This window comes from Anser cygnoides, chromosome 4, assembly GCF_040182565.1.
Source record: "Anser cygnoides isolate HZ-2024a breed goose chromosome 4, Taihu_goose_T2T_genome, whole genome shotgun sequence".
NCBI classification, from domain to species: domain Eukaryota; kingdom Metazoa; phylum Chordata; class Aves; order Anseriformes; family Anatidae; genus Anser; species Anser cygnoides.
Genome location: NC_089876.1, coordinates 65,291,471 through 65,317,000, shown reverse-complemented (window position 1 = coordinate 65,317,000; position 25,530 = coordinate 65,291,471). Strand labels below are relative to the sequence as shown.

Sequence of the window (25,530 nt, the reverse complement as noted above, 5' to 3'; positions counted from 1 at the left end):
ACATTACTGCAAAGTATTTCACACAAAACTCATTTCAAAACCTAAACTGGAATAGAGTTCTTAACCTGCCTGACACTTTTAGCCACTTTAAAACACTACATTTGATTATCTAGGGATCTCCACTCAAAACACCAGAACTCAAGGCAGTGTGTCTTCTGAAAGCTTGCAGAGGTCGCTTTCCATTTATCTATCCAACCAAAATATAATCTATTCCTAGATCTGCTCAACAAATAAGAGGCAAAGATCTAGCTGCTGGGTTTTGGGCAGGGAAATCCCTTCTCCCCACTGCTGTCAACATTTGAGCTGCTTTTTAATATTTTGTGCCATGTTTGCAAGCACAGGGATACTCTCTCTGCTTCTAAGGAATTAACAATTCCCATGACATCCATTTACTGAACATACCTATTTTTTTTTCAGGCTATTTACCTGCTTAATGAAGACTAAATTAAGACAGACTGTAGTATTCAGCTAACACTTAGGAACTTAAGGAACTTAAGTTCCTTTAGTAGTAGTAGTTCTATTGAGAACAGACTTCTGCCAGTGCCGTCCGTTTTATTTTATTCTCCCTGAATTTCAATGGTACAGAAAAGCATTTTCTAGCTTCTTAGTTCATGGTGGTTTCTTACACAATACAGCATTTGTCATCTGATTCTTTCTTTGCAAGTTTGAGAGATTTCATTAGTCAAAGACTCCAGTACAAACGAAGATCAGACCAGCCAAGTTTACTCAACCAACACCAGTGATAAGTGGCATGCCAGCATCGTCTGGCTATTGTTTTAAAAGATACTGAACTTCATTACAGCCATTAAGTCCTCTGTGGACAGAAGAACATGCACTCACAGTGGAGCTCTCAGGGAGGACACAGGACAGGAAAACACAACAGTCCAGGAAGTTTACTGAACAAGAAAGTATACCTGTATGTGATGAGGTCGAAAGAGAAATTGCCTGTTCAGGTTGGATTTCTCTATCAAGTCTGGATCTGTAATTGTAACCTAAGTCAGAAGGGGCAAAAGCGATAGCTTAAGTTATAAATAAAGTGTAGCACTAAGCAATACTCTTGAAGAAACCTATACAGAAATGTGTTAAAACAAAACACACCTCTTGTCATTCACTATGGCTAACAGCTCTGCCTATATTCATACCGGCTGATTAAATTTTGTTTTAAAATCGAAATATAGCAACTCCACTCCAAGTGTTCTGCCTCTAATTGCATACTACTTCCACTTCATATAGAAACTATTCGCCCCTAGGCCCAGAGATCGACCTGAACAAAGGCTTTGACTTTTTACTACTTTTAATGTAGTCAAAGTATTTAACTATTCCTTACTACATTACTTTTTCAAAAGCAAAGTGGATGTACGTGACTTACCAATCCTTTATCTTGCCCAGTACCAACACCAAGAAGTGCAAAGTTTTTTAGCATTTCACAGCCTATTGCTCCACAGCCAACCTAAAGAAAATGACATTTTTAGAACTGTAAACTTCTGTGAGCTGTCCCCGAGGAAGATTGAGGAATTGATTATTCCCCTTTACTGAGCAGCCATTAGACCACACTTGGAATAGTGTCCAGTTTTGGGCCCTCCAATAACAAAAAAAAGGTGATGAAAAGCTTGGGCAAATCCAAGTAGGGGGCTGGAGCACCTGTCCTATTAAAAGATTACAGTGGATCCATACTTCCTCAAGATGGAGAAGAGAAAGTTTAAGGTGGACCTAATAGCAGGATTCTGATTCCTAAGAGAAGGTTACTGCCAAGGCAAAGCCAGGTTCTTTATGGAGGTGCACAGCAGAAGGATGAGAGATAATGATCAAAAGACAGACAAGAGACAGAGAAGGTTCTGACTTGGCATAGGCAAACATTTTCTTCTGTAAGACTAAACAGGCATTGGAACTGGTCCAGAGATGTACAACCTTTGTCCTTAGAGGTTTTCAAGATTCAAGTGGATTCCTAGACACAAAGCTAGCTCCAGAAGTCAAGCACTGCACAGGACACCATGTGCCACACAGCTTAGGACTTGTCTATTATATGGGTGTCTATGCCAAGTTTGGACCACTTGTTCTGCAGTGGCACAAGTAATCAGGGCTAATTTATTATTTTTTTAATCTTTGAGACAAGTGACATTAGCTGTACTAGCAGAGTATTTGCAAAAAGCCTAACAGTTTGAGGCATACTCACCAAAAAAACATTCAAATTATGCAGCTTCTGGCACAGAGGGTCTCCAATACAAGCCCTCAAGGCATCATACCTATCTCCCCTACGGAGGGGCAGGAAAAAAAAACAGAAGAGTAGCAAGCTGACATTTATCATGCTAGTATCATTGTTGCCAAACTGCACTTCGATGCAAATTAAGAAAATGAGACTGAGCCCCTGAAAATCCCTATTCCTCCCACACTCAAATAGGACACACATTCTTAAACCTAAACCTGTCCTCCTCCAGAAGGCTGCACTGAACTCCTGATTGAGACTCAGATATGAAAAGTACATAAAACAGCAGATTGTATTTATATTTACCGTGGAAGAAATTCTTCAGAGCCCATCTTTTCCAGAGGTGTAACGATGTCTAACATATCTATGTACAACTGTAATAAACAAAAATAAATTAAAAACTGAAAAAAATCACATTTAGTTTAAAAAAATAACGTAAATATTTTCTATGCACAACAGAGTCAAGAAATTTACAAGTCCTGAACTTTTATTGTCAATGGAAGACTATACAGCATTCGGTTCATTACAGTTCACTACACAACTTTAGTGGACAGGAAAAAGTGCCTGGACACAGAGGAGAGCTCACCGAAATCTGAGGCACAACCTTTTGACTTGTGATGTTTTTAACCAGAGGGTTGTGATTCTCTAAATTGGACTGTGACTTTTTTAATCTAACTTTATTCTAACACTTGCCCTGTGGGTCCTGAAAGTACAGTAGCTTCAGCAGGCTTCTGCACCATAACACACCTTTGCAACTCTGTACTGACAAGCCAACACTTGCCTTGCTTATAGAAAAAATAATATGATGTCTGAATCCCAAATATGAAAGTTTTGGTTAAAATTGCTGCACTTTCATTATAGAAACAAGACCTTCATTTTTTTTCCCCTAAGTTCAGTCTCAAGTCCTTTTTTTCCTCCTGTTAGAAAGTTGTTCGAGCTCTTTTGATCATACAACATTCACATACAACCGTACATTCATTACATCACCATCAAAATAAAGCTAAAGAAGAAAAACGCCTTACCCACTGCTGTAATGGAGAAAATTTTCCTGTTACTGCTTTCAGGACTTCCTGACTAGCAACACCACCCACTGCTGCAGCCAGAGGAGCTAGAAATCCCTGAGCAGTTCTAGACAGCCATTTCACTATATCTCCATTTACCTGAGGCTGAAAAATAGGACACAGTAACAACAGATTTATCCCATCAACTGAGCAAGTCAGCACTTTACAGTGCCATAGCTATTGATCTATAGCAAAATAAATTACTTCACTCTGCCTAGAAAAATGATTTCCAGCTAGGGCAGATCCACTACATACCCTGAACATCGAACAATCAGTTATCTAGAAACTGGATTCACATAGCCACATGGATTCAACACTCATGTCAGGCAACCATTTGGTTGAACCAGTGTTGATACACCACTGTATCACCTTGTGCGGCCTTTATAAAGTCAGCAAATCCATCGCTGGATACAAAGACCAGAACAAGGGCCAAAAACCAAAGCACAACCTTTAGGCAACTAAATGAGTGCATCAGAAATTACTCACAATGACAGTGATCTGTTACTCACTTTGTTTTCCAGTGTTTTGCTTACAGACATGGCTATTTTCAGCATTTCCTCAGCATCTTGAAGGCATCTAGACACCAGAGTAGAAACAATAATGATCACTTAAACATTCTATAGTCCTAAAAACATAATCAATGGAGAATGAGCCATTTGCTACAGCAGGAAGAGTTTGGAAATTTGTATTGGCTTTAATATTGATCATTAAAAAGCAGTTTAAATGTCAAGGTTGGCTCAAGAATAAGAGTCTCAGTGTAGAAGTCCATATGCAAGTCAGCTGCTGAGACTTACACTTTGTAAGTAGCTTTGTCTAATTTGCTTCAAAATTATGCATGTAAAGAGCTACAACTGAAAAAAAATTACTGATAAAAACAAAGCCTTCAGATTCTTAAATCCATAAGCTGCAGGATAACTCAGGAATCGCTGAAACAACTTTTCCAGTTCAACCTTTAAATGTGAAGAAACTGGAACAGAGAAGGACTGCTTTCAGAAGGAAGTGGTTGGATTTTCTGTCTACCCAGGCCCAAGAAAGTGCCATTGCTACACTGAAAACACCTTGTTCAAGCCCAGACAGGTACCATTTTGCATCTAGATTTCAGCTTTTCCTTTCTATGTTATCTCTTAAGTACTAGACAGACAAGGAATGCTGCTGCACATCAAGCCAGAGGAGAGATCTGATTGAAGACTTAGCAAACACAAGACTGCTACATTACCCAATGTTTGGCATGCGACCAAAGTTCTCCTGGAAGTGGTTCAAGGCAAGCATGGCAACATGGATCTGCAAAGGTGCCTGTTAAGACAAGAATACACATTGATGAGTTACATACTCAAACTGGAGGAGACAAAAGCAACTGTTTATTTGAACGGTTCTGCTACCTTTTCACTTCCTTGTTTCTTAACTGTACAGCTCCAAAAAAGTTTTTGAGTAGCATTAAAAAGCCAACTTGAGGTATCTTCCGCTAGCAATTTTACAAAATGGGTTCATAAAACATTGCTCAGAAGTAACACAATATCCTTCACACACATTCAGCACCCACTTCAACCAACTTCAACTACAGAGTCCACCAAAAGAATTTAGTACTGAAATTGGAAAACATGGTAATCTTCTTTTACCTAGACGTTAGAATGTACTGCATTCTGCCAAACCTCAATATCAAAGCCCAACAGTAATGATCAACAGCAGAAAATCTGAACAGACAAGCTAGATCTTACATTATTAGACAAACAACAAAATCACTAGATCAACCTTTTTTTAGCCTAAGATTTTAATGGGGACAAGACTTACATTCCTTGAATATGAATAATACTTCAGTAAAATTGTGTTAGAGGCAAATACGGGTAGCTTTCTTTTGGATTTTAAATACTTTTGAAACTTTTTTTCAACGAAAAAATATATTCTCACACTTAACTGCAGTTTCCTACAAGTAATTTTTCTAGATTATCCTGACTTTGGCGTATTTTTTTAATCAACTAAAGATCATCGATAAAGAAAAATCATTCTCTCTTGCAAAATTAATACTCCCATGCATTAAAGAGTTATGAAAACCCAAGATTTTAAACAGCAGATTTACAGAGAAGTGGATAACAAATTTCTACAGGGATCTAAACCATAACGTACGTTCTGTGTGAACACACAAACTGATATCCTACTCTCATTTCATACTTTAAATTCTCATTTTAACTACTGCAGAAGAGTTAAAAATATGTTGTTGTACATATAAAGCTACAGATCACATTCTTTGTTTTAGAGTTAAAACATTCCCATATATTAATTACCTCAGGCTTGCTAAAGTCTGCAACTAGGCATAATGGATTTGTTAGCTGCTTCTCCAACCGTTCCTGGAAAAAAAGAATGCATGAAAATAACAGTTACTGAAGGACATGATGGTCACTGCTATCTCACAAGACAATTCTCTTCCTGAAGAGACTAAGAACTGAATATCCTTTCTCACTAGCATTTTTATTACCGTCTTCATTACTAATACCTGGAAAGATGCAAAAAATAATAACATACCGCAAATTTTGTAAGTTAAAAGTGTCACAGAGATGTTTTACATTGCACTGGCAAGACTCATTTCCAGAACTGCTCTATTGTCATCTACCAAAGATTTCACAACTGGTAGTGTGCTTGTAAAAACTTCACAATCCAGCAAGAAACACGAAGCCACTGGTTTGCAGAGACAAGACACAGCCCACACGCTGAGCTGGGCCCTTTCATACCACCAGCAGCTGATCCTTACTCCCAGCTTTTACCAGGATGTTTAAAGGCAGCCAAGATTTATTTTCTGTGGGTTCAAAATGGATCGCAGCACCATGTGCCTTGCTATCCCTCTCATACAAACTCATCCACTCTTGCTTGTTCTCAGAAGGCTGCCAAGAAACCACATATTCGTAGACTTTCACAGACTCCCCAGCACTACAGGGATAGGCCACCCCTATTTCCCCTCCCCTACATTGGCCAGTAACTTTGAATTCAAAGTATTTCTTATTCTTCGTGTTTTATTAATAAGTAACACTATCCTTACCCAGTAACTGTAAACCTGTATCATGGTTAACAAAACATGTATCTCCTGAACTCTGCTTTCAGTGCTTAGACTGTTATCACTGAGGAACCTGGTTGTGTAAAGGCACACTTACAAAGTAAAACATCTTGGGGGTCTTCACTTGGACAGCTATGCCACCATGCAAGTAAGGCTCCATATCTGATGTATCACCAATGCTGAAGGAGTAAGGTGACACCACTGGAAAGAAGAAAGAATAAACACCGTGACAATGCATGTTACAGTTCTACAAACAATAAAGAGTTATTTTTTTTCCCCCAGTGTTTATGTTCTAATGTTTTAGCATGCAACTTTGCTTTGAAACTGTGAATACAACTGATCCTCCTAACTAATGGGATTGTCTCTCCCTGCAAGGTTCTGGGACAAAGTATTACTCTCACACGATCTGTGATGAAATAAGCTTTTTAGAGTAGCAGCAGGTTTAACAAGAATTCTGATGACCACAGCTCTGTAACAACAGTGAAATCATTCAGTTTTATTTGGACTGTGCACAGCAGTGTCCAATATACCAGTCAGAGTAGGATTTTAGCCCAGTGACTAGAACCACAAGAAATCAAGAAAAATGCTCCAGCTGCCAAGCAAAGCAAGTTAAATCTTGTCTTCTTTTACCACCTGGAGCATCACCGAGATAAAAGAAGACAACATACAAATGTTTTGGTATCTCACGGGGCATGAAAGTTGAAACCAAAAGCTGGGCCATGATTAGGAGGAAGAAATAGCATCAGAACTAGCTAAACAAATAAATGAGTCCAGAGAAAACAGACTCAACCACCTTTTGAGGGTACAATTTTTTATCTCAGACCACAAAGTACTAAAAAACAACTGAACAACTCCACAACTCCTAATACCCATTCTCCCTCCTTTTCAATTGGGTGATTCCCCATCATCCAAAATGAACTGAGTAGTAGGCCTTGAGACCTACACGATGAAGACGAAAGCAAGTTAAATGGCAGTTCATGAGAAATATTTCAAAAGCATGCTCGGAAACTGAGTGATGTCAATGCATCCCAATACACTTACATTATCACCCAAGAAACTACAAGGCATACAGTGACATACACAGTGGTGTTAATTTAGTCCAAAACAGGTTTTACAGGGCCCTCAAAAAAACCAAAACACAACACAACCCCAAAAAATCAAAAGTTTTGTCAGTCACCTCAGAGACTGCCAACTAGTTTCTACTAGCTGGTAGTTTCTACTACTTCTTAAGGAGCAAGACGAGTTTAGAAAAGCTTCACAAAATGGAAATGAAACAACGCTAGAAAGACCTCCATGCCAGATGGCAATTTTTCATGTGAGCTCTGTACAACCCAGAACTCTTCTGGCTACAATAACAGTGCAGTGGACTAAAAAAGGCCAAAAAATAAGTATATTGCAAATGAGTCAGAAACAATTTACCTGTTATTTGGTGTGTGGACCCATTTAAACATGACATTCCGTTAACTTCACGAAAGGTTAAGAACTGTCCAGTTTCAAGCCTGTGTGGACGATTTTCAAGGCAAGTGACAATGCCAGGATTTGACTGAAAGCAAAAATGGCAAAGTTAGGAAGGAGAAAGGAGTCTTGTATAAAGGAGTCATGCTTTATCATAGACAAAAAGCTTTTTGTCTATTGAAGCTGCAGCTAACGCTTCTGGTGCCTCATTTCTGCCATAACAAGGGATTTATTCAAAATAATATTTCCACTTCAGAAAGTGGAAGCAAGGTACAACTAAACTCAAGTATCAGATTATCAATTAAGAAAGAATTTAAGAAAAATATATTCCTTACCCTGGCATGTAGTTAGGACAAGATGTGAAACAACTGTGTACAGTTTATGTAATTAATGAGGATCAAATCATTCATTCCACTTTAAAGACACCAAAGAACTGGCTGCCCAAATCATCGTGTCATGAGCTTTAATTCAGATCAAATACCATTTGTTATACAACCCCTTCTATCTTTATTATTGTTACATCTAGAGTGGAGATATGACAAAAAACTTGCTACTGGATGAATAAGGTTCTTGTATGGACTTCCAAACAGAGTTGAGAGGAGCCAAAATCGTTTACATTTACAAAATACAAGATCAAATAGATATACTCTCCAATATTCTCCACTGAAAGTGTTATTCATAACATCCTTTTCTTGCTGCCTTTGCTTTGGGAGGTTAAAACAATCAACTCTTAAATTTCTTCTCAAAGCAGGCTCTTGATCCCCTTGATCATTCTGGTGGTTGTCCTCTATGTGTGATGTAGTTTCTCATAAAAAGGGCTAGTTTCATGACTGTTCTAGTCACGACTATTTTAGTCCTGAAACTCGTTTTGAAGACTTAACCTATTCCCACAACAAAGCTATATCTCCTCTACACACTTCAACTCTTTCTTCCAACAAGAAAAAAAAGCCTCAATGTTATTACGTTACATTTCAAGCAATGACAAGGAACATCTGCACGCTCTCTGATGTCAGCACTCATCACTGACTGTTTTTGACGTAGACACTATCGAGGAGCTTGATTTGCCTCTGCTATGCAGTTTTCAACTGCTTACCAGGCTGGTAACTTGAAATGCTCTGCTTGGTCATTTAGACAATAATGAGTCATAACAAAGCAAAGTTATACCAGCACAATAGCTTCTATCCCTTACTTGTGTAATATTTGAAATGAAGATTTCCTTTGGTTCCTCTCCTGTTGTATCCAGCACTTCAAATTCATCACCAAAGTCACAAAACAGACGTGAACATATTCCGTACACATCTGCACTGATGAACTGCAAGACAAAGTAAAAATTGTAAGTATCCCTAAAACAGTATATACCAAAGGAATGAACTTTCAACATCCAACCTTGTCCAAGGCTAGCAGGTGTAACTTCTGCTCTGGTGGAAACCTGTGACATACACCCAGGTCACTGACTCTACAGCACAGCATTAATGACCTATTTGAACTCACATCAGCATTTCAGAACCTCTACACAAAAACCAGGAGTCATAGCAATAGGCAATGAAGTACTGCCATTTCTACTACTGCTACATTTGGTCTCACCCTGTTCTCTCATAACAGAAGTTTTGAGCTAACAGTGAAAACTATTTATTCACCAACAGATTCCCTCCCCTTCCCCCCCCCCCCCCCCCCCCCCCCCCCCCCCCCCCCAAAATATTAACCAAGCTGCGTGTCTGTTGTTACATGGGTAACCACTCACAGAACGGAATGGCAGCAGCATATTCCCAAAAACTCATTCTGCTCTGTCATTGTGGTATCTGCATAAAACTATATACCTCATAACCCACTTTCTCAGTTTCTGGATAGAACATGCTGGAGGTGTAGAATGCTTGCTGTATGGATTAATTGTGTGTTTAAGTTTTCTGTTACCTTGATGGGTGGCTGCTGAGCATGACAGAAGTCATTAATCTTCTTCTGTAGCGAGAGGCTTACTTCAGTCAGTATGACACACTGTGAACAAGAACACAAATAAAGCTGAGATACTGAAAGCAATCAACATTTTTAGGGTATAGAAAAGCTAGTATTAACAGTAAGTTACTTTGGCACCCTGAATGTCCAGAATTCCTTTCCCTACTACTCCCAACATAATAGAGAAAGCAGTCTCAAGTCAGTTTTCTCATCAGATAGGTTACTGCTCCACAAGTTCTTGAAGCAAGATGAACGGGACCAGGAACAGCAAATTCTCACTTTTTAATCACAACTTTGAAACTCCAAACCTAATTACAATACTCACGAAAACAGTTACAGGTAATTTCTGAGAAAACATAGCTCTTGAATTTCAAGATTAAAGTACGCAAAACAAACAGTAGTGCCAGTGCATACCAGGAGGTCTGCACAAGATTCAAGTACTGGTGTTCATTAAGTTGCAGACATAACACAGTTTCTGCAAGCATTCTTTTCAAGTTCAGGTTAACATTGGGTTGCAAAGCTTATGCAGTGTGTCCCAATTCAGTTATACACATATCACTGTAGCTGGGGCATTCGGAAATTTGGTTAGCTTGGGTGTAACCAATAGCCACGCAGTACAAGCCGCCAACTTATCCCAAGCCATGCACACAGGCAGACGACAGCTGACTGAACAACTGAAAAAAATCCTCCTTCCACTACATTTCACTAGATATACAGATACATACATAAACGACCTAATTAAACAGCCTGAGTTTCTACTGCATGGAATACAATGTACAAAACACATGTAGGACACTGTGCAATATGACTGTTAACAAGTCAGTTTTGTCTTGCAAATAAGAAAACTATTGTACAGCAATCTCAACTAGCTATTTGTTGTCATAATAAATTCCATAAGTGACAAAGTAAATTGATAGGAACAGTTTTAGCCTTGAAAATATGAGCATGACCATTTCATTCATCGAAAGACACGTTTCTTTCTTTCCATCATCTCAAGATACATTTCAAAGTTTGCTTTCATTTTATTTACTTATATTAAAAGCTCTGAGCAAAATACTGTGACATTCAAATTAAGAGTGACATACCTGGTACTGCTTTAGGAAAGACAGATCTGTGTTTTCCTCTAACGGCACAGTTGATGCTGCTACGTGGACATACGGATTAAGTTCAGCAATACGATGAAGTGTGGCCTCAGCCCTGAAAGAATTTTCAAGTTGTTTTTTTTAATGCATTTACAAAATTGTATTTTCTAAACCAAATTTCATACTACAAACACCCTACAGGTGTCCTGTAGAAAGTATCCTGGTGACAATCAGCAACTCATTTCTTCACACTTAATTTCCTAGGAGGTCTGAGGAAAACAGCTCTGTCCAACAGACAGTGAGACATTCTAGTCTTGCAAAGGTGGCTGAGAAAGTCTAAGAAAAAAATACGCCCTGGCCCTCACTACTAAATTAACGTTACAAGCTCCCAGCTGCAAGAAGTGAGATATTTGACTCAGGATTCCAGCCCCAACCTAGACTTCTCATGATACCTACCTCGGCACTGTACTCAAAGCCAGCAACTCCAAAGGAAGGGGGTTAGCAAGTACCTGATATTATTAACAGCTCTTAGACAATGAACTGCTATTTTTGCCACTGATCAGACTGTTGGTCCTAGTCAAGTTCAGTCCTCCCTCACCCCAAAGACTTCACCAACCTGTTCCTTTGACTAAGTATGTCATCTTCATGGATGAAGAAATTGATCCCTAAATCCCATTTTGTGCATTGCTTGGTGTCATGAACTGTAAGAGCCTAAGAAAGAGAAAAAGCATTTACTGGAAGAAGCATACATGGTTTTAGCACCCAAAATGATGGATTAATCCCCATAAAAAAGCTGGTGGACTAGCATTGCAGAAGACCTAGTTGTACCATATATAGGAATGAACTCCTCCATCCCCTTTGCCAAGAAAACTCTTACTGTTTGAGAGAGAGGAGTGCATCTGAAAGACGCATTACATTAAGTATTTTCCTTGCAGCTTGCAATGATGAGAGTATGTAAATACTGAGGATGATTTTTGCCACACTGCAATTAAAGCACAACTGCAATCTGTAACTGAACAATCTCCCAAAATTATAAATAAGCGGATTTTTGTGTGTGACTGGAAGAAACAGCCTTAAAAGGCTTCTCTAATAACATTAATTCCAGCAGCACAAAAGCAGTTGTCGGACTAAAACACCCAACCATTTTAAATTCTATACAAATGGATTCTGGCAGGTGACAGACTACGATAACATTTTGAACAGATTGGCGTTTCAGTTTATATCACTCCATTTACGAGTGGTGACTTTGTCAATGAGTTTTGTGAATTCAATGCCTGTTGAGCAGCTGGATGAAATACTACATGAGGTATTTCATGGAATCGTAGGACGGCTTGGGTTGGAAGGAACCTTAAAGATCATCCAGTTCCAACCCCCCTGCCATGGGCAGGGATGCCACCCACTAGATCAGGTTACCCAGGGCCTCATCCAGTCTGGTCTTGAACACCTCCAGGGATGGGGCATCCACAGCCTCTCTGGGCAACCTGGTCCAGTGCCTCACCACCCTGAGAGAAGAATTTCCTCCTAACATCTAATCTAGGTCTCCCCTCTTTTAGTTTAAAACAATTCCGCTTTGTCCTATCATTATCTACCTGAGCAAAAAGTTTCAGAATGCTTCTACTAAGAATCCCCAAAGGTACAAAAACTCAGATTTCACACTAAAGCAAGACCCATACCTTACTACTAGAACATTCAGACAAAGTTTTTGCTCTAGAGTCCTCATTTTTTTTGCAATCCTCCCAGAGAAAGACAGTTTCAGAAACTTAAAATTAGTTAGCTAGTGGTGTTGTCCCCTTCCCTCCCACTCACCTAAGAATACCCAACAACAGAACTGTTTTACATACCTTTACCCCAGCCAGAATGATATTTTTGGCTGAAAAAAAGAAACACACAAAAAGAGAGAGGGACTGTTGCAGATTTTTTGCAAAGCTGTAAGTGAAAAGTTATGTGGGTGGACAGTAACAGTATGTCACTCCTAAGAACTTCACAACTTAAGGGTTTGTTTTCTTTTATGTTTGGTTTAAGTATTCTACAGCACGACTGAAAGCAGAATAACATGAGCAAGGTTAAAAGGGCTCTCTACGTTTGTCGTTCACCAGCTGTTCATCCCACAAGTGTGATTACAGAAACACTAATGACAATAAACAGCAGAACTTGATAGATCAATTCTGGCATCTGGTGCAGAGTCCCATCAAAGCCAAATGAAAGGGTAATACCCCAGGTACAGACAAGACTAGTCTTGGCTGGTTCTTAAAGAGTAAAGGAAATGGTTATTGGGGTCTCTTGCACTGGGACAATTATGCATTTTTCACCAAATTGCATCTGTTCCCCTAAGCCTTCATACCCCCATTTCCTACACGGGAATAATTCAGTCTATGGCTATTCCTACATTAGGTTCATCGACACTGAAGCCTAAAGGAATAACTTGGATTATCCAACCTCAACCTTCACCCAAGACACAAGACACTGGGTAAAGCTATCTGGCCTTTGGGAGCATATTTTAAAATAAAATTTAAAACTTTGTTCTATTAAGAAGATAATTTGACAGAAGCCCAAGATCTTTCCAGCAACTATGTTACTTACGTGTCATGAACATATATATATTCACTCAGATTTTACAGATGTACTTATTACATCCAAAATAAGCTTTAGAAGTAATCTCAACAGTATGTTTACACACACTTGCTTCTGCTTACATAAATGTTGCCTGAACTTACCAATCTCCACACCAAGACCACCTATACCACTCAGGAACACGTGGGACTGAGCCATCTTCTGCATTGCTGTGTCTCCAAGAACATATCTCTGGCGACTACATCAGAGATAAATTCAAATAAACACAAGATACAAATAAAATCAAGAGCAAGATAAAATATTTTCATTTTTAAGTAGCTATTCCTTTCCTGCTATCAACCCAGTCAGTTTCTAATATGCAATATGTTTCTAATATGCAATAGTTATGCAGATGAACGCGTCACTAGTGACGCATGCACAGCTATATTTACCACTCCTCCATTCATCAAGCAACTGAGGATGTAACATACATGGATCTGACCTGTATAGTACTTTAGGAAGTAAATGCATATCAATGGTAATATTTTCACCAACAATTGAAATAGCAAAATGCATTTACTATAGTGTTTCTCAATGTTGGGTTTTAGAGAGGAAGAAATATATATATATATGTATATTATATATAAAAGCAGTGCAAATTTTTTCCAGGACAGTAAAAAATCACTTCAGAATTAACTCTTGAAGAGACAAGCAAACTAAAAAAATTCTTTGCTACCAGAAATATTCAAATCAGAGGGTGCAGCAGCTTTTGTAGTCAAATCCTGAGCTCTGAAAGACTCTCAGTTTCTAACCACACAATTAAATTAAAATCATTTTAAGTAAAACTTCCTGATGGACAAGTATGACTTCCCTACGATTTGTGTCAAAAATCCATACAAGTGCTGAATTCGGTGCCTCATTTGTCCAGCATACAGAAGATGTGAATTTATTTATTTTTAATAAAGAAGCTTCTCATGTCACCATGTTTTTCTAGGGATACCATTTGTTCCAGTACAGGGTCTTTAAGCTATTGTCATGCCAAATGACCTCAAGTCACTTCTAGATAACAAATTTAAAAAATAAAAATATAAAAAATTAAAAGCAAAACTAAGGTCCAGTCCAAACCCAACACCCTGATATCTGGAGGATAAGAGAAATACTGATGATATACATGCAGACAGAAATAAATGAAATAAACAAAGTAGTAGGTAAATTACATAGCATAGAACAGAAGGGCAAAAAAAGACTGTACTGAAAGAAAATGAGGAACAAATAAGAGAGGAATAGCTGCTTAGTTAAAGGAGAAACACCCTAGAGTCAGGAAGAAAAAGAATGCATTTCAAACAAGAAAAGTATTAGTCCTGGTTTCCAAAAAGCACTCATTATTGATACTGTTAAAACTGTGTTCAACACTGTAGTACATAACTACGTTTTTACTGGAAAAACACTAATAGTCAGAAAGCACCTGTTAGGATACCAATAAAGAAACAGTTTTACATGAAGATGTGCTATATCTGCAATCCAATCAGTTCTCATAACTAACTGTAGTTTAAGAAACTTTGCAGGAAGTGGATTCAGTTTCACGTGCTGGACATTTCGCCCCTCCGCTTTTAAAGTGAGGGACAGAACAGTTCGAGTACATACACCTGGACCTAACAGGCAGCAGATACTGTTTTCAAGTCTTGTCTTTCACTTTAATGGGAGTAGATCCATGTGTTGCTGAAGCACCAGGAGTAACACATTCAAATCAGATATTCTTACCTATACAAAGCATCATCAATTTCCATAGAGTCTGCCGCCATGACCCAATGTGATTTGTTTGCACTAGAATGGCACTACAATACAAAAAGAAAGAATGGTTACATTGGATGCAATTTCAGTTTGTCCCCTCTCCCTATCACCATTCAATTCTTTAACAGAAGAACTGAAAAACACAGAAAGCGGTGTTATGTAAGAGTTACTTTGAACATTGAGAAGCCTGCAGAACAACACGGCACCTAGGTAATTAAAATACACAGGAGCCAGAAGACAAGAAACCTCAAACCTTCAACACATGAACTCAAAATACAGAGACATATTAATTTCCTCACTGAGGAGACACAAAACTTATTTCTTGTATTTGCCACAGTTGGATTTAGTAAAAGTAAAATTTAATGTTAACATCTCCAAGTCATTTAATTTGGTTCTGCTTGTTTGCTGCTTATTTTGAATAGAAGAAACGCGATCCCTGAATGACTGGGAATAGTTATTTATGCTGCACTATTTTTATATTAATTGAAAAAACTCAGGAAACAAATTACCATTATAGCTAACTGAAGAAATCAATATCCAAAAGTACTTTAAAAATCTATGATGTATAAGCTAGTGGAAAGTACTCAAGATGTAATAACATTTATTTTTAAATTTACTTTATAAGATGTAAATTAATACAACATTTAACTAAGACATCAAGTTAAACACTTCAGTAGGACCTCAGTATGCGCGCAGTTAAGGAGTTCATTAATTAGCAAAGACCTTTTCATTGTGAAGTTACCTGAGGGATAACTAAGCACTAGGATTTAGGAAGAAATTCCATCACTGGGCAGGCTGTTCTTTTGTTATGCAGGCTTGGAATTTGTGCTTTCTAGATCTGACAGGAACCACCACCAAATACAAAAGCAGAACAGTCCCCACACTTGACCCAGAACATCAGTTCTCACCACTACTAGAGAGGTGCACATCTTAATACAACTCCCTACAAACAGACTTGGAAACAACGAGATGTTGAGACAAAGGCTGACAAACCTAAGAGATTGCGTGTAAAGGCCTAGATATGCTAAGAGTACTAAGGAGTTTTCCCTCTGAGATCATGGATGCACAAATATACTCTGAAACAGCAGTAATACTGCCCACAGGTTAACTCTTACTTACCGTTCAGATGCCTTTAGTGCATATTGTAATATTTCTGATGTGCAGCACCTACACAGCCTGGAACAACTTGGGACCAGAACATTTTGATCTGAAATTTGCCCACTTGTTTTCTCAGACCACAAGGTAGATAGCGCTGCAGTATGGCAGTGAGGGACAGACAGGGTTACACTGGAAAGCAGGCCACAGATCTGACCAGTTAAGCTGCTCCACGGTGTGGACACTAAATCCCACACGTAAGCCAACAAAGAAAGCAGTCAGCATGCGGCACCTCCATTGTATCTGCACAACCAGCCACTTCAGCACAGCTCCCATGCCTTTACACAGCAAGCACTGAAAATAACCAACGCCAGTGTTACTACATCATCCTGGGATCCAGCTCTTAAGGCAAGAAGTAACAGACCTTATCTGATGACAGACTTGAGTCCCTGCTCAGGTAAAAGCCTAAATTACATCCTCTGTGTGGGTGACAAGACTGGAAGTCCCCTCAAGACAAACCAGTGCCGTCTCATTGTGGCCCGGAGCAGCCATCCCTGAGCTGTTCTGCTCCTCCACAGCACAGACACTTTGGAACTGCTCAGCGCTAAATGATTTTGGCACACTCAGGTGGGGAAGCAGGTGAAACACACCCACCTTCCTCCCTCACAACCCCCCAGCTACTCCTGCTGACAGCCACCACGTGTGCTCTCCCCAACAGCCATTTGTAAATAACGAGGACGTGCGATGAACACACCAGAGGTTTGCCACCTGCATCCCAGACCCATTTGAGAAGGGCCTTTTCAATATGCTTATTGACTCCCAACTCTCTTCATATGGCACACAGCTGCTGCCAGGTATATCACGTTTGGCAAAACATGGTTTCTCATGCCAAAATAGGTCTTCGTAGTACTATTATCTAGTGGCCAAAGGACAAAACTCTGTTAACATACTCCTGCATCCAAGTTGTATTTCGTATTACCTCACCTCATATTAAATCTGTCTCAAAGAATGGCACATAATACGGGGGGTAGGTCCTTCTAGTTACTATCAATTGTTCAACATTTATACGTTCACTTCCATTTCTTTTTAGCCTCAGCTGTTTGTGGGACAGCCCAGGGACAAACTGAGAAGCTATGTCTGACAAAGAAAGGCTAAGATATTCCGAACAGCAAAGGCACCGAAGCCATGGTGTTTGGCTGTTTTCATGGTCCTTCTTACCTCAGAGTTAGCACAGGCTACAGCAGAATAAGTCAATTACTTGCTGTTCAGCAGGCAGGCCTGGGTTCATCCCACCTACCCCCGGTTTCCAGAGGCAGCTGACGCAGGCTCCCTGTTTGGGCAGCAGAGGGAGAGGACGCTCAGACCCGCTATTAGCCGCCCCGCCGGGCACCGCCGAGCTAAAACCGCACCTCGGCTCTCCCCTGGGGCTCCGCGGCGAAGCCAACCGGCGTCAAAACAAACTCGAGCCGCCGTCGGCAGCCCCAAACCCGGCCCTCCCCGCGGCCCCAAGCCCAGAGAGCAGCCCCGCCGCTACCCCTCGCCCCCGGGGAGCCGGCCCCCAGCCCCGGCCACCTCCCCGCTCCGGGGCCCCGCCGCCCGCTCTCACCGCGGCGGCCCGGCACTATGAGCAGGCCCGTGCCCTGCCGGCGGTGCCGGAGAAGAGAAGGCAGGAAAGGGGTGGGAAGCGGCAGCGACGCCGGTGCCGCGGCTCTTCCCCGCCTGCGCCGACATGAGGGGCCGGGCTACGGCCGCCACCTCCTCCTCCTCCTCCCGCCGCGCCGCGACATGGCGGCCGCGAGGGACGGAGGTGGAAGTGGTCCCGGCCATTTCCAGCTCCGGGCACCTTCGGTGTCGCTCTCCTCCGCGACCCAGGAGGCGATCGCTGATGCCGCAGAGACGATTTCTTCGAGGGGCTCCAATGTTTTTTGGGGGTGCGGGGCTCGTCAGGGGTCAGCGGGAACCTGGCCCTGAAGCTCTTTACCCGAGAAGCAGGGCCGGGAAGTCATGTCGTAGGGGCTAAATTTGCCCCAAGCGCCCCGGCAGGTGTTTTTCGAGATAGTTTTCTTCCAGCTTCCGGCTGAATTTGGTGATTTGCAACTAAAAGCTTGTGAAGTCAAAGACAAAATCTGTGCGCTCAGCTTTTCTTATTCTGCAAGCACTGTGTGGTTAAAATTAAAAGTCCTGTTACATTAAATTGTTACCAGTTTAGACAATAGATTATTTCTAAAACATGCCCTTGAGGTATCATCTCCCCATCGTGCAGGACACGGTGTGGCCTATCTCAAAAACAGACACTTTTACTAAATGGCTGCTAGGGAGTGAAATTTTGGCATCCCAAGCACAAATGCTAGGTGGCATCTAAAGGCATACAGGAGCACAGATCTGGCACAAAGTGGTCACACAGTCAACACACAACATCCCACACTGAAACAGTATGGGCTTGCAGAAACTTCCTTTGTTTTTTTGGTGCCATTCGACAAGTGCTGATCAAAGCAAGCTGTGGCAACTATCACTGTCTCCACAGAGTTCTGGCACCAGCAGTTCCACATCCTCTATACATATTTTCTTTGCAGCCTCCTCCCATTGCCCAGATTCTGGTTAAGATCCCAGTACTATCAGGCAAGTGGAATTTCCAACGTAAGCCCTGCCTTAGCTTGTGCTGTCCCTGACCGTTGGGTTAGCTGAGGTAAATCTGCCTTGCTATCTCTGACACATCTTATTCAGATAAAATGGGAGGGATACATTGTTGCATAGCCAACAATGATGGAAGAAGTGTCATTGCATACAGTTTATACAGAATAGTCACCTTTTATTTTTAGATTTGTTACTCTTTTTTTTTTAGAAAACTGCATTCTATATTACATGAAAAAAAAACGCAAGTCAGCCTTTTCTCTATCTTGATTCTTTTTTGGGGGGGAACTTCACAGTATCACAGTATCACAGATTTCTAGGTTGGAAGAGACCTCAAGATCATCGAGTCCAACCTCCGACCTAACACTAAGTACTCCACTAAACCATATCGCTAAGCTCTACATCTAAACGTCTTTTAAAGACCTCCAGGGATGGTGACTCCACCACCTCCCTGGGCAGCCCGTTCCAATGCTTAATAACCCTTTCGGTAAAGAAGTACTTCCTAACATCCAACCTAAAACTCCCCTGTCGCAACTTTCGCCCATTCCCCCTCGTCCTGTCACCAGGCACGTGGGAGAACAGACTTCTAGAGAACTTCTAGAGACAAGATGTCCCAAGTTTTGTCCTATTTGTGCATGCATGTGAGCATCTGCTACATTATTTTAATTATTTTAGCATTTTTATCTCGTATGACTGGAACTAAGAGAGTCCAAAGGAACTTCCAAGTCTTCATCAGGACTTACACCACAATCCCAACAACGCACGCAGGCTTTTGTACTGAATTATTAACTAAGGCTAAGAGAAGCTGGACAGCATTCATCTTTCAAACACAGGCTATGGTTTGGCAGGATCAGGGTTGAAGTACTTGCCTACTACATGCCTTTTTAAAATTTTATTTATTTTTTATTTAAATAGAACACATGGAGAAGATGACGACAAACTTCACAGATCCACTAGAGGCCACTAGAAGTCTAAAATGCTGGACTCCAAGGCAGGTAAACAGAGAAAGCAATACGGGATGAAAAGAACGCAATTCGTACTAGTAAGGCAATTAATATTTAAGGCTGGTATTTGCTTTCTGTCTTTTTCATATAATACAAAAAATCAAAATACACAAAAATATAAAATTAATTCTGTTATTTCAATGACTCAAAGAGCAATGCACATACCTGATGAGCAGAATTAAACAGAGTCCCAGCTATAAAGGGTGAAAGAAAGCAAAGAAAAGTTTAAACTAAGCCAAAAATGTCAGCTTTGGGTTTGCCACTTTGCTAATTTTTCCTTCAGTGATTTTTTACCTTTAATTTTGTGGTTTCTTTCCTTAAAATTCGTCTTTTTCATTTTTTTTTTAAAGATTAAAATAAGTTCTTTAAAATAAGAAGCTTTATCAATCATGCTGTGAAAAAAATTAAAAATCTGCTCCCTACCCTCTTCCTGTCCTGGCTATTGAACACTTAAGAATCATGGAATAGCTTGGGTTAAGATACCAGTTGCTTCAGTATGCAATCATCTTACAGTGAACCCTCAAAAGCTCTTTGCCTGAATGGAGAAATCCAGTTAATTCTTGCCCAGCAGTTTGGCAGGAATAAAGCAAAGACTAACCATCAATGAAGCTGTAAATGTGGACATTCTAAGACAAATTGCCAAATAAAGCATGACAGGCTTTGTTTATCCCAGCGGGCAAAGAAGCGGGTTCTCAAAAGCATCAATTATTAGCAGGTATACTAAGGAGCCCTCTAGGCTGATGGTACCAAATCAAAAAACATACGGGTTTTGTGCTTATTTTCCAAGATTGCAAAATTTGAAACATCTGGAACCATTCGACTTGTTTCTTTTTGCCCGTATTCTCCTTTAAAAATATATATATATAAACCTAAGATCTTAGTTATAAAAAATAAAATATTAAAAAAAAATCCCGATTCCAGAGTTGTCATTCTACTAAAGTCAGCTATGGCATTTGAGATTGGCAAAAGGTACCAAACAAGGCTGTCAGCTTCCTGACTTGCTAAGGCCAGTCAGTGGTACATTGCTGTGGTCAGAACAACATTTTTGTACTTGAGGCAATTCACACCCTAAATCCCTTTGTGACTTCAGTTCACGTGTACTATTGTAGATGCATTCTGTGTGCAAATATTGAATACATCTTTAAAGCCTGTGTCTGCAAAAGGAGCTGAAGCTGATAGCTGCAAATCTCCCTTCCACCTGCTGTGAAAAATCCCAGCCGTTAACACATTTAAGTCTCAATTTTTTGATTTCCAGGCATGATTTCACATTCTTAACGAGGACTCCATAATGGTGATTTGGGGGATGTGTTTGCTTCTCTGATTTATTATTTAATAAATTAGCTGACAAACCTTCGTTTTCTCCCCAAAAACATATTCTTTGACAGTATTATGGCCAACGCAGTTCAGTTTAACACACAGGCCTGTGCAGAAATTACCATAAATCCACATCAGCAGTGTTCCTTCAATGGATTTTCAAATATCCTGCCACAGGCTATGGCTTGCCCTGGGCTCTGAAAGCAGTAAGGTGCTGCCTGGTAAGGCTTTAATCTCCTTTTTTTTTGCAGGACAAGCAGTGTAGGAATGCTTTGCTAGCGTGTTTAAAAGGCCTCCATCTTCCCCAGCAGGGTGGGATAAAGGATCTTCTCACTTAAGGCTGCTCTAGTAAGTGACACCTTCCTAGAAAACACATTAACAATGTTCTTATAATCCTGCTCCAGATAAACAAACGTACTAATTACCCAAGCTGATTCCAGGCTGACGTGCATGAAAGCATTTTCAAAAGCAAGAGCCAGTTTCTCCATGTACGTGCATCTCCATCACAGGCTGCAAGTTGCCAGATAAATATTAATTGGCGTACATAATATCTTTTGGCTCTCAGCTCTTCTAATTTGTTAACAGGAGCAGTAGATATGAAATCGGAGTTTCTTCAAGCTTTACTTACATAAGAAATCCCAGTGACTGCTTGATGTCATTCAGCCAGACCTCCTCATGTGGTTAGGCCTTGTGCAATCAGTTTCTTACTTGCTTCCTATTTGTGCTCCAGGTTGCAAGTTAGTATTGGGCAAGCCTTAACCAACCTGATTTGAATAACCTAGAGTTCGGAAAATGTTTCTGGAAGCCGTAAATCTGTCTGGGTAATCTCAGGAGAACTGGTACATCAGCTGCATAGAAGTCCCTACGGTGGAGTGCCAGGAAAGCCAAGTTAGAAGGACAAGGTTTTGCAAGGCAACAAGCAAGGCGGTTGATTCCAGGAAGAAGGTTCAGGTTCATTTTCAAATTTACATAGCACTAGCCATATTGAAATTCACCTTAGAGTATTTTTAGAAAAGTAGGTGTCTCACTTTTGTCACTGCAGAAATGTCTGTAAAGCTCCCATCACTGTTAAAAACAAAATTCCTAGAATTGGGAAGAGAAAGAGCTGGAGTTTTAGAATAGTTTTATACCAAACTAAATATAAGTCTATTTTGAATCAAATACACATTTTTACCTTGGCTATTACTAAACAAACAAACAAAAAAAGACAAAGAGCAATTTTTTAAAATACATTTAATGTTATGAAATATATTACCTTTATATCATTTAAATCCTTGCTAAATCTTAACAATAATAAAAGGTTTTTAAAAATCCTTTTCCTTAATCACACAATATTCTTTTTTATCTATTGCAGAAAACAGAGTTTTCATAAATAAAACACTGACATGGAATATAAGACAAACCCAGGCCAGACAGTTTGCTAAAAGTTTGTGAAGAAAAGTGCATCTGGCTGGCTCAGGACTCCCTGAGTAAAGTAGACATTCTCCCACACGCTCCTTGCCTTTTGGCCTCTCACTATAAAATCTGAAATAAAGGCTGCCTTTCTCCTTTTAAAGGTATCTTATGTGTGTCACTTTCAGTGTGAGGTAGGAACCAGTTTATAGGGATTATAGATAATCTGAGCCTTGCCCCCTTGTTGTTGCCTCTCCATCTGGTAGGCAAAAAGATAAATCTAAGTGCAAAACAAAACTTTAGCTCTCTCTGAACGTGAACTACTGCTTACTTTCAATTGGAACTCATCAGTTGATTATAAGCAAGGGCATTCACCTTCAAAGCAGTAAGTGGCACAAAAAAAATGGTGTTTTTTTTTTTTTTCTTTCCAAAGGATACCTTTAATAAAAAGTGGAACCTGAACACTAGAAGAAAACTGTGTTTCCAGGTGACCTAATCCAAAACTCTGTACAGTCTCTATTTTGTAATAACCTAGCCCAGAGTAAATTCTTAGTTTAAAAATAGCAGCAACTCAAAAGTGCATAAATTACAAACTTCACCAATAAATTAAGAAAACAGATTTGCTGCATCTGACTATCCTCCTAACTGTCCCATGATCCTTTTAATTTTTAAATGGACAAATGGACGTGGAAAATCAGAATGAAGATACTATTACATCAAAGGCAAAGCTAAACTAAAGCCTTTAATTATTTCTGAGATAAGGTATCTTTTTTTTTTTTTTTAAACTAAAATTCAAAAAATATGAAAAAAGAGTGGAAGGAGCTGAAAAAATAAGACAATTGCTTCCCCCTACACCACCCTGAGGCTTCAATGTAGGTTTTTCCATCTGTGTGTAGACTTTTCATTCAGGGTCTGACTTTTCTGGAAATGCCAAGCATCCTATTCCCACGGATTCTGATCATTACAGAACATGCACAGGAGAAGAGCTGAGAGACCCAATCCTGAGTAGATGGGGAGTCAAGATGCTTTGGAGAGATTTTCTGTTATAAATTCAGCTGTGGGGTTTGCAGATTCTTTCATGTCTCGTACAGACTCCTGCGAGTCCTGCGTTCACAGCCTAAGCAGTCTGGTGGCCACTCAAAGACAGCAGAAGGAGATAGTATTAGATTGTCACTTTGGTTCCTCATATGGATGGCCTGGGCTGTAGGGGACAGCAAAAGTCACATCACTGATCCCCCTTCGACCAGCAATATACTAGATGTTCTGCACAGAGGTAGGAAAAGTGCTCAGTCCATGTATAAGGATAGCATTTACTCTGAAGTTCTCATCTGGACTGTTCTTTAATATGAAATGGCCTCATAAAACAGGATCATATTTATTCGTGGCAGAAATGAATCCATCAGTGAAGCAAGACAGTTTGTCACTGTTTACTTTCTTTGCAGTGAGATGGCTTCTGTTGGCTGGCATGCCCTTGGAAAAGCGCACAGTTTTGTGACTTGAAGTAAAAGGTAGTTCCAAGTTTGTGGTGAATAATTCTCTTTCCTTTAGCATGACTTTAAATGCTGGGTTTTCTTCCAGTGAGGTTGTTCATGGAGACATGTTACAAACAAATGTTGGTAAAGCTAGCATTTCTATATAATAAGAACATTGCAAGTTGAACAGACTGTCTAGAAGGGCATTGGTACAGGGATATTGTGACACTTGAAAATGCTATTGTAGAAGTGCTGTAATTTGAACTTCATAAAATCCTCCTTTTTTTTTTTTCTTCCCCTGTTAAAAATGTGCTTAAAAACAAGAACATGAAGCTTTTGTCTTTTCTCTTCCAAGTTGCTGCAAGAACAGAAATCCTCCTCTTCCTTAACTAGGACCTTCTTCTCACTCCTGGCTGACCCGTTTTAGCCACCAAGACCACCAAGCAGAGTGAGTATCCAGGTCTTGGATACAGTCGGTGCAGATGATGCTCTCTAATACGAATAATAAAGAGTTCACTTTCCTAGAAAGTCAGCTGTGACAACATTTGCTTCAGCTTCCTCTATGCTTAGAGCGTGGACATCTTCAGACCTCAGCCGTGGCTGAATGTTTTGTTTTTGTTTTTGTTTTTTTTCTCCCGGAAACTGTGTTTATAAAGGAGGTAAATAGCTAGCTTTTAAATGTTAGTTTAATTACAACAGTTTATAATTTCTAAGTGAGAATGCTTCAAAGCTCAAAGATGAGGACAGCAATCTCATATGCTTAGTATAAATTCACAAGGGCTTAGGATCTCTGACAGAAAAGATAGTGCTTGCTGCGGGCAAAGTTTGCTTTGACCAAAACTACATAGGAATGTATATACTAAAAAAAATGATTTTTCACAATTACAGACAAGTATGAGTTACGAGTAACCTATGTAGTTACATCCATTTTTGATTTTGGAATTAGATGCCAGTTTTTGAGGTAATCCAGTCACGGAAATAAGTCACTCGTGTGTAAACTCCAGGTTTATTTGGTTTGGCACATTCGTCTCCCCAGCTCACTATTCCCACGAGGTACCACATCAGTCTAGAATCGGGAGTAACCAGTGGTCCCCCAGAGTCCCCCTGGAGAAAGAGGAGGAAAAAAAAAAAAAAAAGATTTAATTTTTCAGAAGGGAAAATATAATTCTCTCCATAGATAAGAGGAAGCATCCAATAAGAGAGGAAAGCAAGTAGTATTTCAAGAGCTGCCATTTGTGCAGAATTCAATCTGCTTATGAAATTTGAGTCTGAATTCACTGACTTTTGCCTGTCTGCCATGGAGTCTCCTGACCTGTGGTTGTACAATATCCTTTAATTAAAAACGAATGAACGAACAGACAAACAAAAAAACCCTTCTCTTCCGTTTTATGAAACATTCCTCACACTGGCTTGTCTTCCTCCTCATACAAAGTAGGGAAACACAAATATATACGTCATTCTAAGCCAACAAGAGTTGTGTTTTGTTT

General features: G+C 39.9%; 2 protein-coding genes and 1 long non-coding RNA gene across 13 annotated transcripts in view; 1 reads left to right on the top strand and 2 right to left on the bottom strand.

Moving 5' to 3' along the window:
• The window catches only part of UBA6 (ubiquitin like modifier activating enzyme 6), a 75,182-nt gene extending 57,211 nt beyond the window's left edge, over positions 1-17,971 (bottom strand). For all 10 annotated transcript variants that reach the window (XM_048073604.2, XM_066996312.1, XM_066996310.1 and 7 more), the window contains exons 1-19: positions 17,837-17,971; positions 17,449-17,560; positions 15,106-15,179; positions 13,509-13,603; positions 12,636-12,664; positions 11,411-11,505; positions 10,798-10,909; positions 9,674-9,754; positions 8,952-9,074; positions 7,727-7,850; positions 6,405-6,508; positions 5,544-5,606; positions 4,481-4,557; positions 3,774-3,840; positions 3,226-3,369; positions 2,510-2,577; positions 2,174-2,252; positions 1,370-1,450; positions 915-992 (exon numbers count right to left, since the gene is read on the bottom strand). In XM_048073604.2, coding sequence (XP_047929561.1) covers positions 915-992; positions 1,370-1,450; positions 2,174-2,252; positions 2,510-2,577; positions 3,226-3,369; positions 3,774-3,840; positions 4,481-4,557; positions 5,544-5,606; positions 6,405-6,508; positions 7,727-7,850; positions 8,952-9,074; positions 9,674-9,754; positions 10,798-10,909; positions 11,411-11,505; positions 12,636-12,664; positions 13,509-13,603; positions 15,106-15,146 — 1,461 coding nt within the window. In that variant the 5' untranslated portion in view covers positions 15,147-15,179; positions 17,449-17,560; positions 17,837-17,971. The remainder of the gene's footprint in view (positions 1-914; positions 993-1,369; positions 1,451-2,173; positions 2,253-2,509; positions 2,578-3,225; positions 3,370-3,773; positions 3,841-4,480; positions 4,558-5,543; positions 5,607-6,404; positions 6,509-7,726; positions 7,851-8,951; positions 9,075-9,673; positions 9,755-10,797; positions 10,910-11,410; positions 11,506-12,635; positions 12,665-13,508; positions 13,604-15,105; positions 15,180-17,448; positions 17,561-17,836) is intronic.
• An 84-nt stretch (positions 17,972-18,055) lies between these two features.
• On the top strand, positions 18,056-22,606 carry LOC136790740 (uncharacterized). 2 transcript variants are annotated; one of them, XR_010831236.1, is made up of 4 exons: positions 18,056-18,161; positions 19,777-19,903; positions 21,431-21,527; positions 21,910-22,606. It is a non-coding gene; the product is annotated as an uncharacterized lncRNA (long non-coding RNA). The 2 variants fall into 2 exon arrangements; XR_010831235.1 differs by lacking the exon at positions 18,056-18,161 and having other exon boundaries at positions 19,463-19,903.
• Positions 22,607-22,980: 374 nt separating this feature from the next.
• LOC106043937 (transmembrane protease serine 11E-like) overlaps positions 22,981-25,530 on the bottom strand; it is a 44,290-nt gene continuing 41,740 nt past the window's right edge. Inside the window, exon 11 of the mRNA XM_048073606.2 lies at positions 22,981-25,147. Coding sequence (XP_047929563.1) covers positions 24,986-25,147 — 162 coding nt within the window. The 3' untranslated portion in view covers positions 22,981-24,985. The remainder of the gene's footprint in view (positions 25,148-25,530) is intronic.